Source organism: Arachis ipaensis, chromosome B8 (assembly GCF_059453495.1).
Source record: "Arachis ipaensis isolate K30076 ecotype BB chromosome B8, ASM5945349v1, whole genome shotgun sequence".
In the NCBI taxonomy this organism is placed as follows: Eukaryota; Viridiplantae; Streptophyta; class Magnoliopsida; order Fabales; family Fabaceae; genus Arachis; species Arachis ipaensis.
Window position 1 is genome coordinate 130,713,258 of NC_142443.1, and position 13,014 is coordinate 130,726,271.

At 32.6% G+C, this 13,014-nt stretch overlaps 2 protein-coding genes across 2 annotated transcripts; both read right to left on the bottom strand.

Moving 5' to 3' along the window:
* Window positions 1–1,451: 1,451 nt before the first annotated feature.
* NF-YC11 (nuclear factor Y, subunit C11) lies at window positions 1,452–5,483 on the bottom strand. The gene is made up of 6 exons (XM_016315349.2): window positions 5,057–5,483; window positions 4,035–4,107; window positions 3,856–3,949; window positions 2,771–2,905; window positions 2,614–2,671; window positions 1,452–2,238 (listed from the first exon to the last, which is right to left on the bottom strand). Exons 1-6 carry the CDS (start codon window positions 5,087–5,089, stop codon window positions 1,759–1,761), a joined length of 873 nt encoding a protein of 290 aa, XP_016170835.1. The 5' UTR covers window positions 5,090–5,483; the 3' UTR covers window positions 1,452–1,758.
* A 4,980-nt stretch (window positions 5,484–10,463) lies between these two features.
* LOC107611547 (uncharacterized) lies at window positions 10,464–12,586 on the bottom strand. The gene is made up of 5 exons (XM_016313460.1): window positions 12,362–12,586; window positions 11,990–12,169; window positions 11,738–11,878; window positions 10,558–10,616; window positions 10,464–10,470 (listed from the first exon to the last, which is right to left on the bottom strand). The coding sequence occupies exons 1-5, from the start codon at window positions 12,584–12,586 to the stop codon at window positions 10,464–10,466; spliced, it is 612 nt and encodes a 203-aa protein (XP_016168946.1).
* Window positions 12,587–13,014: the final 428 nt, after the last annotated feature.

The window sequence follows — 13,014 nt, forward strand, 5'->3', positions numbered from 1 at the left end:
ATTATAGAAAGAAAAAACAATAAAATTCATTATATAAACAATGAAGGACAGAATTGATATATAAGAAATAAATTTCTTTAACTAATGATCTAACGACAACAAATAAATACAGAGGCTAGAATTATTAGCTTTATAAACATGAATGAGACTACAGATCACATTTGCATTTAGAATGAAAAAAGATAGTTAAATAGCCAAACGAAAAAGTAAAACTTAGAAAAAAAATTAAACGTGCGATTTAAAACTTTCAAATTTCAACGCTAAACAAAACATACTCATACCCATAATAACAGATTTGATTAGAACCTCTATAACTCTTTTACATTGGTAGAGAGAAGATCTCGAATTGTTGGTTGTGTCCAAGGGAGAAGTGCACCGTAGATATACATTCCCTAATCCAATTTATCCATATGCGGACGAACCTTAATTTTTTAAGCATAAAGTATATTAAATTTTATTGGTTAATTGTTAATTTAGTTTTTAAAAGATAGTCATTCTTTAAATTTGTCTCTAAAAAATTTTATCAATTAAATTGATCCTTCAAGAATTATAAATTAATCATAGTTATCTTTCTATTATAATTAACAATTTCTGTTGACAATACTAAATTGATAGATTTTCACAAACATATCTAATTAGCGTCCAATTAGACATGTCAGATATCACGTATATTGTCAGTTAATATTTCATATCATCAATTGTTAACGAAAATTGTTAATGTAGTAACGAAAATTGTTAATGTAGTAACGAAAAGACAAATGTGATTAATTTGTAATCATTCAAAGACTCATTCAATTGATAAAATTAAAATCTTTTAGAAACGAATTTGGATATAGACTTATTTAATTAAATTTTCATAGTGGTCTTTGAGATTCACGACATTCATCATTTTAGTATTTCATATTCAAAATTCACTATATTGGTTCTCGAGATCCAGCTCCAGGCACCATATAAGCTAGCGCTGACTTGTCACGCTAAACATAGAGTTAAATGACGTCCTATTTTGGTGCTTAAACAAGGCAAAAACAAAATCGTTTTAGAAAACAAAATGAGATAAAATGGTTTGCACATATATAAACTCTTCGCGCAAAAACAAAACGACATCGTTTAACTATGTGTCCAGTGTGACAAGTTACTGAAAATTTGGCTGACTTATTTTCCAAAATCTAATTTGATCATTAATCCTATATTTCATTCAACACGATGAACATTAATCCTATATTTCATTCAACACGATAAGCTCTGTTCATGTCTAACTTAAGCGCTCTATCAAACAAATAATCAACATATTGGCATCAACCTAATAAAATCTAATAAACCAGTATTTCAAGGTTGAAATGGTGCATTTTACTTGCTAAAACTTCTATTGTTGGTATAAAATCATCTGCTCCTCACTCTCATATAATGATTAGTTGATTACTAACAATCTTGCCAAAATTGCTAGCTGGGACTGTAATAAGAAAACAAACATTAACATTTGGATGAGTAGAATTCACTCCAAATGGATTTTATGATACACATTGTATATGCCTAAAAGTGCACAACAAAGCTTGACTACTGGTACACAAATGATACATTGAGATACATAAGAACATGTGATAGCATAAACAAACCATATAATAAGCGACATTTATAATTTTTTCTCAGCCATCACTAACATGATGCATGTTCTTGATGGCTAGTGTGCTTATTCTACAGCTATCATGAGTTTTTCCGCTAATCTAAACAACCGAATGCTAAATAGTAGTTACTATTTATTTACCCTTCCTCGTCATAATCTTCTTCATCAACTTCTAGTTGACCACCGAGCTGCGCAAGCTGCATTGAGTCGATGGCCATCTTGTCCACGTCAGAAAGGGACCAGCCCGGAATTTCCTCGTGCTTGCTCTCTTTTTCAGGTTCAGGTAATGAGGCACCAATTGCTGCTGCTGTGCTATCGTTTTTGTCCAGGTTTTGGTTTGTGTCAGAACTGGGAACAGCATTTGGGAGTGCCTCGAAGCTTTCAGTAGCGACGGCAGCGATATTCTCCTTTGGTAAGTCCTCAGACTGTGAACCATCAAATATTGCCGCAGGTGTGCTACTATTATGTTGACTGCTCTCCGGAATAGAAGCACGAGGCTCAATTTCAGGTTCCGGACGATATGCCTCTCTTTCTGCAGTTCTAGCTCCTCGGCCACGGCCTCTTCCTCTACCTCGGCCCCTTCCCCTTCCAGTACTACCAGTGTGGCCTAACTCATGCTAGAATAAAAGAGAAAAAAGAAACATTATTCACCAAAATAGATAGATTAAGAAGGCTTCAAATAGCGTCGTAATATCATTCTGGTAATCTGAGAGATTTCAATTTTTCTTTAGTTTCAGCAGCACAAGCTTTACTGAAAACTAAAGTTGTAAAAAAGAGAGAATTATATTAGGGAGTTCATTTTCCCATAGAAGAACTAAATACTAGTGTGTATCTATGTTATTCAAAATGAAGCATTAACATAATCTTGGTTTCCCACTTGAGAACTAAAATATATAACAGCGCTTTAATTTTTTAAGAAACTAGATCTCAGGAAATCTTGAGCAGGATGGAAAACAAAACAGAGATACAAATGTTAGCAGAAGTGCAATTACCATTTTGCTCCTCTTAGCCTCTTCATCACTGTCGTTACAATCATCAGTAGCAGCCTTCCTGTACAGATCATTTATATAAATAAATCGGTAACTATTTGTATGCATCAATCAGAAGGGAAAAGAAAACTAAACAGAACAAAGACACTGGTCTTCAAACCTTCTTTTGTAAATGACCCGATCATCGGATCCAGCTTCTGTATGGCCATGGCCATGGCCATGGCCGTAGTCAGGAACCCTACTGACAACATCCCTCAGAAAATCAAAGACATTGTAGCTTTGTACGCAATGTTTTCTGCAATTTACATTTACCGTTTGTTAGACTTCGATTCGGAAGGAAGCAAGCAAACAGTAGAATAGCATAATGAAAAAAAAAATTAACAATACATGAATAAATCAATCAAATTAGAGAAGATATCTGAAACAGATAACACAAATTACAAATGCTAGGTATTTTCTATTGCCATCAATTCCTTAAGAGTTTTTGGTTAAAAAAAATGAACCCTCTAAATCATAGCACCAAAAACACAAGCTGAGCACATTTGGTCATTGTCAATTTGTCATTGCTTCAATAAGGTAGTTTTGTATGACATTATCAGCACTTTAATGCATATAAAGTGACATTATTCTAAGGCTATATTTGGATACTTTCTCCAAGGCAGAAACTCGTTGGATTGTGGAGACAGAGACACAATTTTTCTATTTCAGAGACAAAATGTATATTCTGTGTATTCCCAAAAAGTAGGAGAAAGCCAGGCACAAAATATCCATCTCCATCTCTCAATCTCTATATGTCTGTCTCAAAGACAGAATCCAAACGCACCTGAGTTTGTTTTATTGCCTTTTCTAAAACTCATCATTTCAATATTATTATTTCAGAATTGAGCATGCACTTGTTTATTCAATAAAAGAACCATTTGCTAAAATGTAGCTTCACAAAACAATTTTTATATTGGATTTCAACGAAGATATGTCTATTTGGTCTTAGTTTTAGCATTTTTAAGTTAGAGACAGATCAATAAGGCATACCGAATTAACAATCTAATCCATAGCCAAGTATCATGGGAGTTTTTTCTCTTGACTGAATTTTTTTTGGTTCACTTTTAAGTCACATTAGTGGAGCCTATCAATAGGGAGATATGAACCGAAATAAAAGTCAGTCAAAACATTGAGAAAAAAAATCATCAATTCAGAGATAGCTCTAGCTCAACAGAAGGGGAGATAGCTTAATAGTCATTGACTTACAAATGCAACGAGTTCATGGTCTTTGCTCCTCTCTGAAGAGTTATTTCATACGTGCGGTCACATAGATCTTGCAAAAATAGCTCCAAAGCTTTAGCTGCAATGCATTCATGTCATCAACATAGAGTGAGAAAAACCAATAGCTTAAAAAGTTAACAAGACAGTGAGTGAAAGGAACTCACAGACTAAAACAGGAACTGCAAGTGCTATCTTTCCAACATCTTCATCTGCTTGCATTATCTTCTTTATCCGAGCCTGCAATTTAATGTTTCTATCAAATACCATGTGTTTTTACAATGTTCTTGATTCCTCAAAATACTTAACAAACAAGTAGAACATCCAACAAAGCCTAAAAATTACACAATCAAAACTTAAAACTGAGTAAAAATTTCATACGAGCAGACTCTGTTCCTATCAACATCTTGATATAAGACAAGAACATTATTTTATAAACAGAATTACTATAAGTGTTTGAATTATTACACCTTTGAATGTCTCTTTTCCAAGGATATCTTGTACTTTTGGCTTTTTATAAATTAGGAAGGGAACAAAATAAGAATAAAATAGTAGAAAAGAGCAACTATTTAGAGCCTAATTTATATGCACGGTAAGGATAAAACTATTAAAAAAGATATTAAACTAAAAGATTTAGCTATCTTGTGTCCTTACGAGTATCGACACATGTTGAGATTATTTCAATGCATTTGTTTTGCATTTATTAAAAGAAAAAACTTAAAACATTCAGTAACCCTAAATCCTAAACCAAATTACTCATCTCTATAGTTACATTTCATTTAAATTCAAGCAGCACAGAGAGAAGAAATGGATTACAAAGAAGATATAAATGGGGTGGAGAATTTATTATGCTGGTCCAGCGTCCACTCCAAAGTCAAATACTTTTAATACCAAACAAAATTTACACCACCCAAAAACCCAAACATAAAAAGAAAAAAGAAAAATTCACAGTAGCCAAAGATCACTGAAACCCATCTAACTTAGAACTAACATATAGCCACCTGTAATTAACACAAAAAATAATTTTTAAAAAAAATAAAAAACTGAAATTTAAGTGTTCAATCAAAATCAGCTGGAAAAAAAAAAAAAAAAAAAAAACCACTTTTTCAGGGGCTTCCAGAAATCCAAACAGCACAAACCTTTGGAAAGATCAAAACTTTAAATACAGAAGGCAGAGATCACTACTCACCGCAGGGAATCGGGTATCGAGCTTCTTCCTCATGGTAACAAGTTTTATGTTTTTTACGGGGTGCAGAGAATTAGGGTTTCGAAATTGGAGATCAAACGAAGCATAAGAAGGAGAGCCAGAAGGTGAAATCGAAAGCTTTGAAGAGAAAGATTGTGGCCATCGTCAACAAGATGTAATCTATGAAACCCATTTCAGATCCGGAGGCTACTCTCTCAGATTCATTTTTCAATTCTAACGAAAGGAAGAGATGCCTCACTAACTAAGAGGGGTTTTGTTAAAGCTACAGTGCGGTTACCAAGTTGTGGAACAACCCAGTAGATGGAGAGCACATATGAGGAAGAAAATTGGTGATCGACGGTGACAGATGAAATAGCACTAAAGTAGCATCACAATTGAGAAGTGGATTTAATGCCATTTGTAAGTGTGTTTGATTTGCATGATGAGTTAAATTTGATCATATTAGAATTAATTTTTTATTAAAATTAAATTTGTTTTTACGTTATTTTTGTTTGAATATTTTGATTCAAAAATAATTATAATTAATAAAATATTGTTTGAATAATAATGATTATAAAATTACTAAAAGGAATAAAAATTAAATTAACTTTTTAATATTATTATTTTAAAAATTTTTATATTATAGAATTTTAAATTATAGTATATTATTATATAAAATATTATCTTAAATATTATATACATATTATAATAAATTACATATAATATTAGAGATATATATATATATATATATATATATATATATATTTGATAATATTTAATAATTATAAATTATAATAATAAAAGACAAATAAGTTTATAAAATTAAACAAAAATAATAATAAGGTACATAAAATACAAAAGTACATTACAACATATAAATATAAATATAAAATTTGGATCTTTTAAATTTTAAATTTTTATTTTAGAATGTAAAATATGATCTCTCACCCTTTGATAAATAAAATAAAATAAAAATGAGTAGTTCAAAAAAAAAAAGAAGGAGATAAAAAAAAGTAATTGAGAGAATAAATTTTGTAATTAATTTTCAATTGTAAGAATTGAAAGCAAAAATTACAAAATATTGCTTTAAGTAAACATACTTTTGAGAATAAAAATTATATTAAAAAAATCATTCAAATAAGTTTGGTCCAGTGTTCAAGACTTTTGAACGTACATTCATGTTTCTGAATGCCAAACATACACTAAGTATCCATGTGTAAAAGAGACATGTAGACATGTATTAGGAAAATAGAGTTTGTAAGATCCGAAAAAATATTAACAAGTTAATTATATAATTAAAATTGAGTTAAGAGGGTTTAAATTGTCTGATCTGCATTATAAATTTAAATTTCATAATTTGAAAATTTACAGATAAAATTTGAACTCAGAAAATTATTTGGAGCGCAAAAATATAATTATTTATGGAAAAACGCGTATCGGCGTGATAATTAACAGTACACGCTTAGAATTGTTCGCCACTGCGTATGAGAAAAATAAAAATGTAGAAATAACTAGGGGTGCACATGGGTTGGGTGAAGTCGGGTTTGATGTGACACAGACTCGGCCCGAAATATACACCGGGTCTATTTATTAGACCCGAACCCGGCCCTAAATCGGATGAAACAATACACTTTCGGGCCACAATTATACCGGGTGAAAACCGGGTGAAAATCGAGTCGTTAACATTACATTACGTTGATACCTTCTTGTAAGTTAGCATGTAAAAATATCCAAATTTCCAAGACTCCAACCATTATTTAATATGGTAAAAATTCACTTAGAAAAATATAACAAGAACCAACCACAATCAATACTAAAGCATAATCACAATCAATACTAATATTGTCTAATAATACCAAATATTTAAATCAATACAAATAATATAATATTATGCATTAGTCTAAAGTCTTATGCATTCTAAACATAAAACATTAACTTATAGTCTTATAATGACTAATAACACAAAATATTAAGGTTTACAATACTTAAATTCCACATAAGAATAGTCATGATCCATCATTAATAACACAAAATATTAATTGTGTATGATGACCGGGCCACCGGACCGACTTCGAGTGACCCGAGCTATGGCCCAGACCCGACTCGAAATAATGACCGGGTCTATTTTTGAGACCCTTACCCGGCCCTAAACCCGATGAAATCACACCAAATTAGCCTCTAAAGTGTTCGGGACCGGGCCGTGCCTTCGGGCCGGGCCGGGTCATGTGCACCCCTATAAATAACTAGAAAAACATTTAGAATACAAACCAGAACATTTATCTTTAAAAATTTTGCCCAAAGTAGCACCAATGGACAAAAGAACAAAAATGCCTTTCGCTTAAAAGAGTCAAAACCTGACTTCTTCCCCTACTTTCACACACACTTGGCCAAAAAAAAAGAGTGAGCACGAGATTGAAAGGAGAAGAGAAAGAACCCAACGCTAAAATACTATTTACCTTCTCATTCAAATCCGTTTTTTCACAAACTGGAACTCTGATCGACGACCTGTTTGTACCCACGCATCGCTCTCAATTCCCTCTATGTTTTTATACTACTTTTGCGGTGAGTAATCACGAGAGTGTTACCCTATTTCTCTATTTCTTACTAATTTCGCATTTTGGGGTATGTGGTTATTGAAATTGATGATTTTGATGCTTTAGGAAAAGCTCAAACTCAATTTCTAGTGGGGTTTTGACCATTATTTATATGGAATAAGGCAAGAAAACTCTTTTCCTTCACTTTATTTAATTTGCGTGAAAAACCTAGTATGAACTATATAAATTTTGGATGTTATTAGATTGAATAGAGTTACTTGAATGCTTGGCTTGGTTGGTGTGGATTAAGGCTTAAATTGAGTGCTTGGTTTGAATTGGTCGGAGAAGGTGGTTCAAGATGATTGAAACTACTGTTAATTAAGGTACGGATTTTGGTTTCAAGTAATCACTATGTAATGCCATGTGAAATCCTAGGCTAGTTGACTTTAAGATATTGTTGGATTGATGTCGTTGATGTTAATGGTTTAGCATGAATGTGTGAAATTAAATGACGGTTTGAATGTTGAATGAATTTTGGGCTGGAGGCCATGATTGATTGAGTTATATATTGATATGTATTGATGTGTTGTGTATTTGTTGATGTTGAAATTCTTGTAGATAGTATGTGAAATTAGATTTGGGATGATTAATTGTTGATTTTGAAAAAATTGTGTGTAAATTTGTTTAATGAAAGGTAAAATGATAATTTAGGTGAAAATTGAATGGATGAGTTGTTGAAGGTGAAAGATGGATTTGTTAGGCTTGAACTTGGATGAGGCTACTGGGTAATGTTTTTAAAAAGAAAAGGATTTTGAGTAGTATGAATTTTGAATGTTGTAGAAAATGTATAATTTTGTAATTTTGGTAAACTTTTGAGGGTCATAAATTGGCTCTCGAAACTTGAAAATAGATGAAATTCATCTTGAATTAAAATTGAGAATGTCTACTTTAAGATCGTCGAAGAACTGAGGAAAAACAATTTTTGTAGAAAAAGTTATAGGCGTTTGAAAATTGGTGGTTAAAACTGAATTATGCAGATTTTGTAGAGTTAGTGGCCGAATCAGGTTCCTTGCGTATGCACCATTGACGCACCCTTAAGGGACCGAGATAGATTCCCGTGTGCGTACGATTGTGCTGATTTTTAAACATGTTGTTTTTAAACTGCCTGTAACCTCCGTATGAACTCTGAAAATTATATTTGGACCTTGATTCTATTGAGAATGAAATTAATGAGAATTAATGAATTTAAATTGGGTACTTACTTATAAAACTTGCAAAATAAAATCTTTTAAATATTGTGGAGATGGTAGTTCATCCTGCCCACGGCGAGAATGGTGGCATAGTCCCGCTCGTGAATTGAAAACGATTATAAATGTGATATGATAACTGAATTGGCAAGGATGTTGGTTTTGTCCTGCTTACATTATTGATGAGGCACTTGCGCCTGACAAGGATGGTGGTTCATCTTGCTTATTCAGTGCTGCGGTGTGGATGTGGGGATGGTAGTTTTGTCCCGTCCACATTCTCTCTGGTCGTTAAGGGTGGCCGAACATTATATCCCGGATAGCACTGCCTCTAGTGAGAAGGTGACATGGTACTCTTTCTCTGATACCAGCTTGTGATAAGCTTGGGATGTTCCTCCTGGAGATGCACGACAGACAGACGATATCTAGGTTAGCTACCGAATGTGTCGGGTCTGGCAGTTTAACCGACACGTGAGCTCATAGCTAGTAGGATAAGCATACATCATGTGCATTTATTTGCCATTATTTGGGTGTGCATAATTACTTTGATTTGCCTATTTTGATAATCTTGTTTAACTGCTAATTGTATTACTTGTTCTAAATATTCTTATTTGTGATTATTTGGTATGACTGCTTGTTTGTGTTAGCATTCCATTGAAAGTGTAGAGACTGAGAATATTGAAGATGACTGTTGGGAATGGATGAGACTAATAGTAGATTAAAGTATCTTTACCTTAGCAAATTTAACCCTGTATCGATTAGTTAAGACCCTGGACTTGGATTTCTATGAAGTTGAAAATCAAGATTGCCTAGAGAATTCATATTTCCTTATGTAATTTTTATTTAGAACTGTTATCCTAATAGGAATCTTTGGGTTCTCACCTGTTATTATTACTCTTAGAGGATTTTATTCGGTAGACTTTCTATTTTGTATATTCTCTAGTATTGTAATATTCTAGTCGGTCTTTTTTTGTGGGTCGAGACTAGTAACCATTATGTATATACGCTATTCTCTATTTTCATTTGAACTTATAAATATGTATATTCCATTTTTTGTATACGACGTTTATCACTTCAACAAGTTCGTGTGGGTTTACGATTTTTCGTTGTTTATTTTCTTCACGGATTCTTAGTTATGATATTTTTCTTCTGTATTTATGTAAGTATATCTCTTTTAAGTGTCGTAGTGTCTCACCACCATTGATTTACGACGATAGTGTAAAATTTTGTGTGATAAGGTATTATAGAGTTAATATTCAAATTAGCCCCTGAAAATTGTATTGAGTCTTAAATTAGTTTTTTAATATTTAATTGTCTCTATTTGAATCCAAATTTTTCGATTCATAGTTTACATTAGCTTCTCAAATGATTTCTATTAACGTTGTACTGATGTCTTACGCTGACATAGATAAGTAGTGTCATATGTTTAAATAATATTTAACCAGGTGGAATAATAGAATAATAAAGTGTCTGTTAGTGACACGTGTCTTGCTGATAAGACAATAATATCACGTGTCATAACACAATTTGTCCATACCACTAGTATATTATCATTGTAAGTTATTCAATTTTTTTTTTTTGGTGACTGTAAGTTATTCAAATTAACCTCCAAATATTTACTCATAATTTATTTTAGTCCCTGAAAATTAAAAAACATAAATCAAATTAGTCCTTGACATATGGCATTACCGTTTACGTCAGCAAGCTATGTGATAATAATAGGCACTTCATTATTCCTTCCACATAGTCAAATGATGTTTTATATGCGGTACCAGTACTAACTATCTACATTAGCACGACATTAACAAAAATCATTTAAGGAACTAATATGAGTTAAGAAGTGAATATTCAGGGTCCAAATTGAAACAATTGTAAATTTTAGAGCCAATTTAAAACTCGATGCAATATTTTAGAGGCCAATTTAAGTATTAATTGACGAAAAAATATGTAGACATACCAATTAGAAACATGGACCCTAACATATATTTAGTGTTTGCTTTTTGAGACAAAAATGAAGAGAAAGACATGGCTACACAAAGACATATAAAATATGCATAATGCCATAATGATGAGACACAAACTTACATTGAACTATTTTTTAGACAATTTTTTAAAATAATTTTTTGCAAATTTTAAACCTCTTAAATCCTTTTGTCTTTTCATTCTCTTATTTTTCTGCCTCATTACCCCAGCCTCTTCCTGCCCCAAGTTTGATGCATAATCGCTTTCTATTGACGTGAAACTCTTCTTTACTACTAGCCTTCTCAGATCTCCAAGAAAGACAACTCTCTTTTTTTGGGAGTTCTTATTTTCGTTCTTTTTGTCTATGTGTTGTCTTTGTTTTTATTTTTGTCTCCAATGATGAGAACTAAAGCGATGGTGACTGAAGATAAGACACCCAAGTTGATGAGAAATAATACCCATGAAGATGATTGTTTGCTGTCTACTATCACTTGAAGAAAGTTTTGATGCGATAATACTTACCTTTGATTCATCTTATATGCATATTTGCTTTTTTTTTTTTAAGTTCATTTCTACTTTAATCGTATTTTTAACTTTTTATATTTTTTCACTATATACTAAATCTTGTTATCTAAATTTGTTATGGGATAATGTAAATGAAATTGTTAATTTGTTCTAGTTCTTTAATTAATTTTAATTTTTTCGAAAAAAAAGTTATTAATAAAAATGATGACACTATCTTTTATGCTATTGAGAATAAAATAGATTTAATTTTTTTAAAAATTATCTTATATCCATTATAATTACCAAATAATTATTTTTTATTATATTTTTATGTATATTTATGTTTTTGTCTCTATATCTTAGCCATTATAATTACCAAACAATTATATATTTTGTGTATATTTATTTTTTCTCTTCCACTTTGTCAATTATTAGCTTACCAGTACTCTACACGTTCTTTGTACCCACTCCTGCTCACAATTAACTGGAATCAAGCTAGATTTATCAAAATTAATACTCAGATTAGTCATCATCTCAAAACACCGCAGAAGCCACTTGTAGTTCCTGACAGTCTCCTCTTCCTGTGGGCAAAACTGTATGGTGTCGTCCGCAAATTGCAGGTGGGGCTACTCAATATTGTTCTTACCAACCAACAGATGAGTAATCAGTCCATTTCTTACTCGTTCTCTTACCATCCTATGAAGGACATCAACAACAAGAACAAACAGGAATGGAGAAAGAAGATTACCTTGTCTTAAGCCCCGTTCCATCTTAAAGGATTTAGAAGGCAACTCACTTATCAGAACCGACATTGACGCCGTGCAAACACATTCCTTAATCCACCCTCTCCATCTTTGCCCAAACCCCATCTTCTAAAGTACAATATCCACAAAATCCCACTTCACTCTATCATAAGCTTTTTGAAAATCTAGCTTGATTATCGCCGACCTTTTCTTATTCATCTTCAACCACTACACCGTCTCACACGTAATCAAATCCCCATTATGTATCTTCCTACCCATCACAAAAGTACTCTGAGTCTCTCCTACTAATCCTAGCATTACCCTTCGCATTCTCCAAACTAGCACCTTCGATATGACCTTATACACACATCCTATCATGCTAATCGGCCAAAGATCTTTGATCTCCCTAGCTCCAACAAACTTTGGAGCTAGCGCCACCCAAATAACATTAGAATCTCTTAGTAGTTCTGTTGACTGAAAGAAATCCATGACAACCTTAGTGAAGTCAGACCCAATTTCTCCCCAACACTTCTTAATGAAGTTCATATTGTAGCCATCACACCTAGGCGCCTTAGACGACTCACAATCCTACACTGCATGTTTTATTTCTTCAACCGAAGGCATCCTCTCTTACTCTGCAGACTCCTTTTTCTGTATCTTATTAACTAGCCCATCACGGAAGTCTATCAAGGTGACGCTTCCTGATGATACAAGTTCTTGTAGAAATCTCTTATGGCAAGCTTGATCCTGGCTTGATTCCTCAGCCTTCCATTTATCACTAAGGCATCGATTCGATTGCTCCGTCTTCTGGCTAAGGCTAAATTATGAAAATATCTAGAGTTCTTATCCATGTGCTTAGCATGTCGAGACCTTGACATCTGCTTCCAATGAATCTCATTCCTGACATACCATTTCTTACAAACGCTAACAAGGGCCTTCCTTCTTGCCTCCATAGTTGCATCATATCATCCATC

Bases quoted from the DNA above. Each gene is read 5' to 3' on its own strand.
- NF-YC11 (XM_016315349.2), bottom strand. From the start codon at position 5,089: ATGAGGAAGAAGCTCGATACCCGATTCCCTGCG. The intron at 2,906-3,855 runs GTAAGTCAATGA...TGTAAATTGCAG, and splicing joins ACCATGAACTCGTTGCATTT to AAAACATTGCGTACAAAGCT. The intron at 2,239-2,613 runs GTAATTGCACTT...CTTTTATTCTAG, and splicing joins AGGCTAAGAGGAGCAAAATG to CATGAGTTAGGCCACACTGG.
- LOC107611547 (XM_016313460.1), bottom strand. From the start codon at position 12,586: ATGAACTTCATTAAGAAGTGTTGGGGAGAAATTGGGTCTGACTTCACT. The intron at 12,170-12,361 runs GTAATGCTAGGA...ATTGTACTTTAG, and splicing joins TAGTTTGGAGAATGCGAAGG to AAGATGGGGTTTGGGCAAAG. The intron at 11,879-11,989 runs GTAAGAGAACGA...TTTTGCCCACAG, and splicing joins TTGATGTCCTTCATAGGATG to GAAGAGGAGACTGTCAGGAA.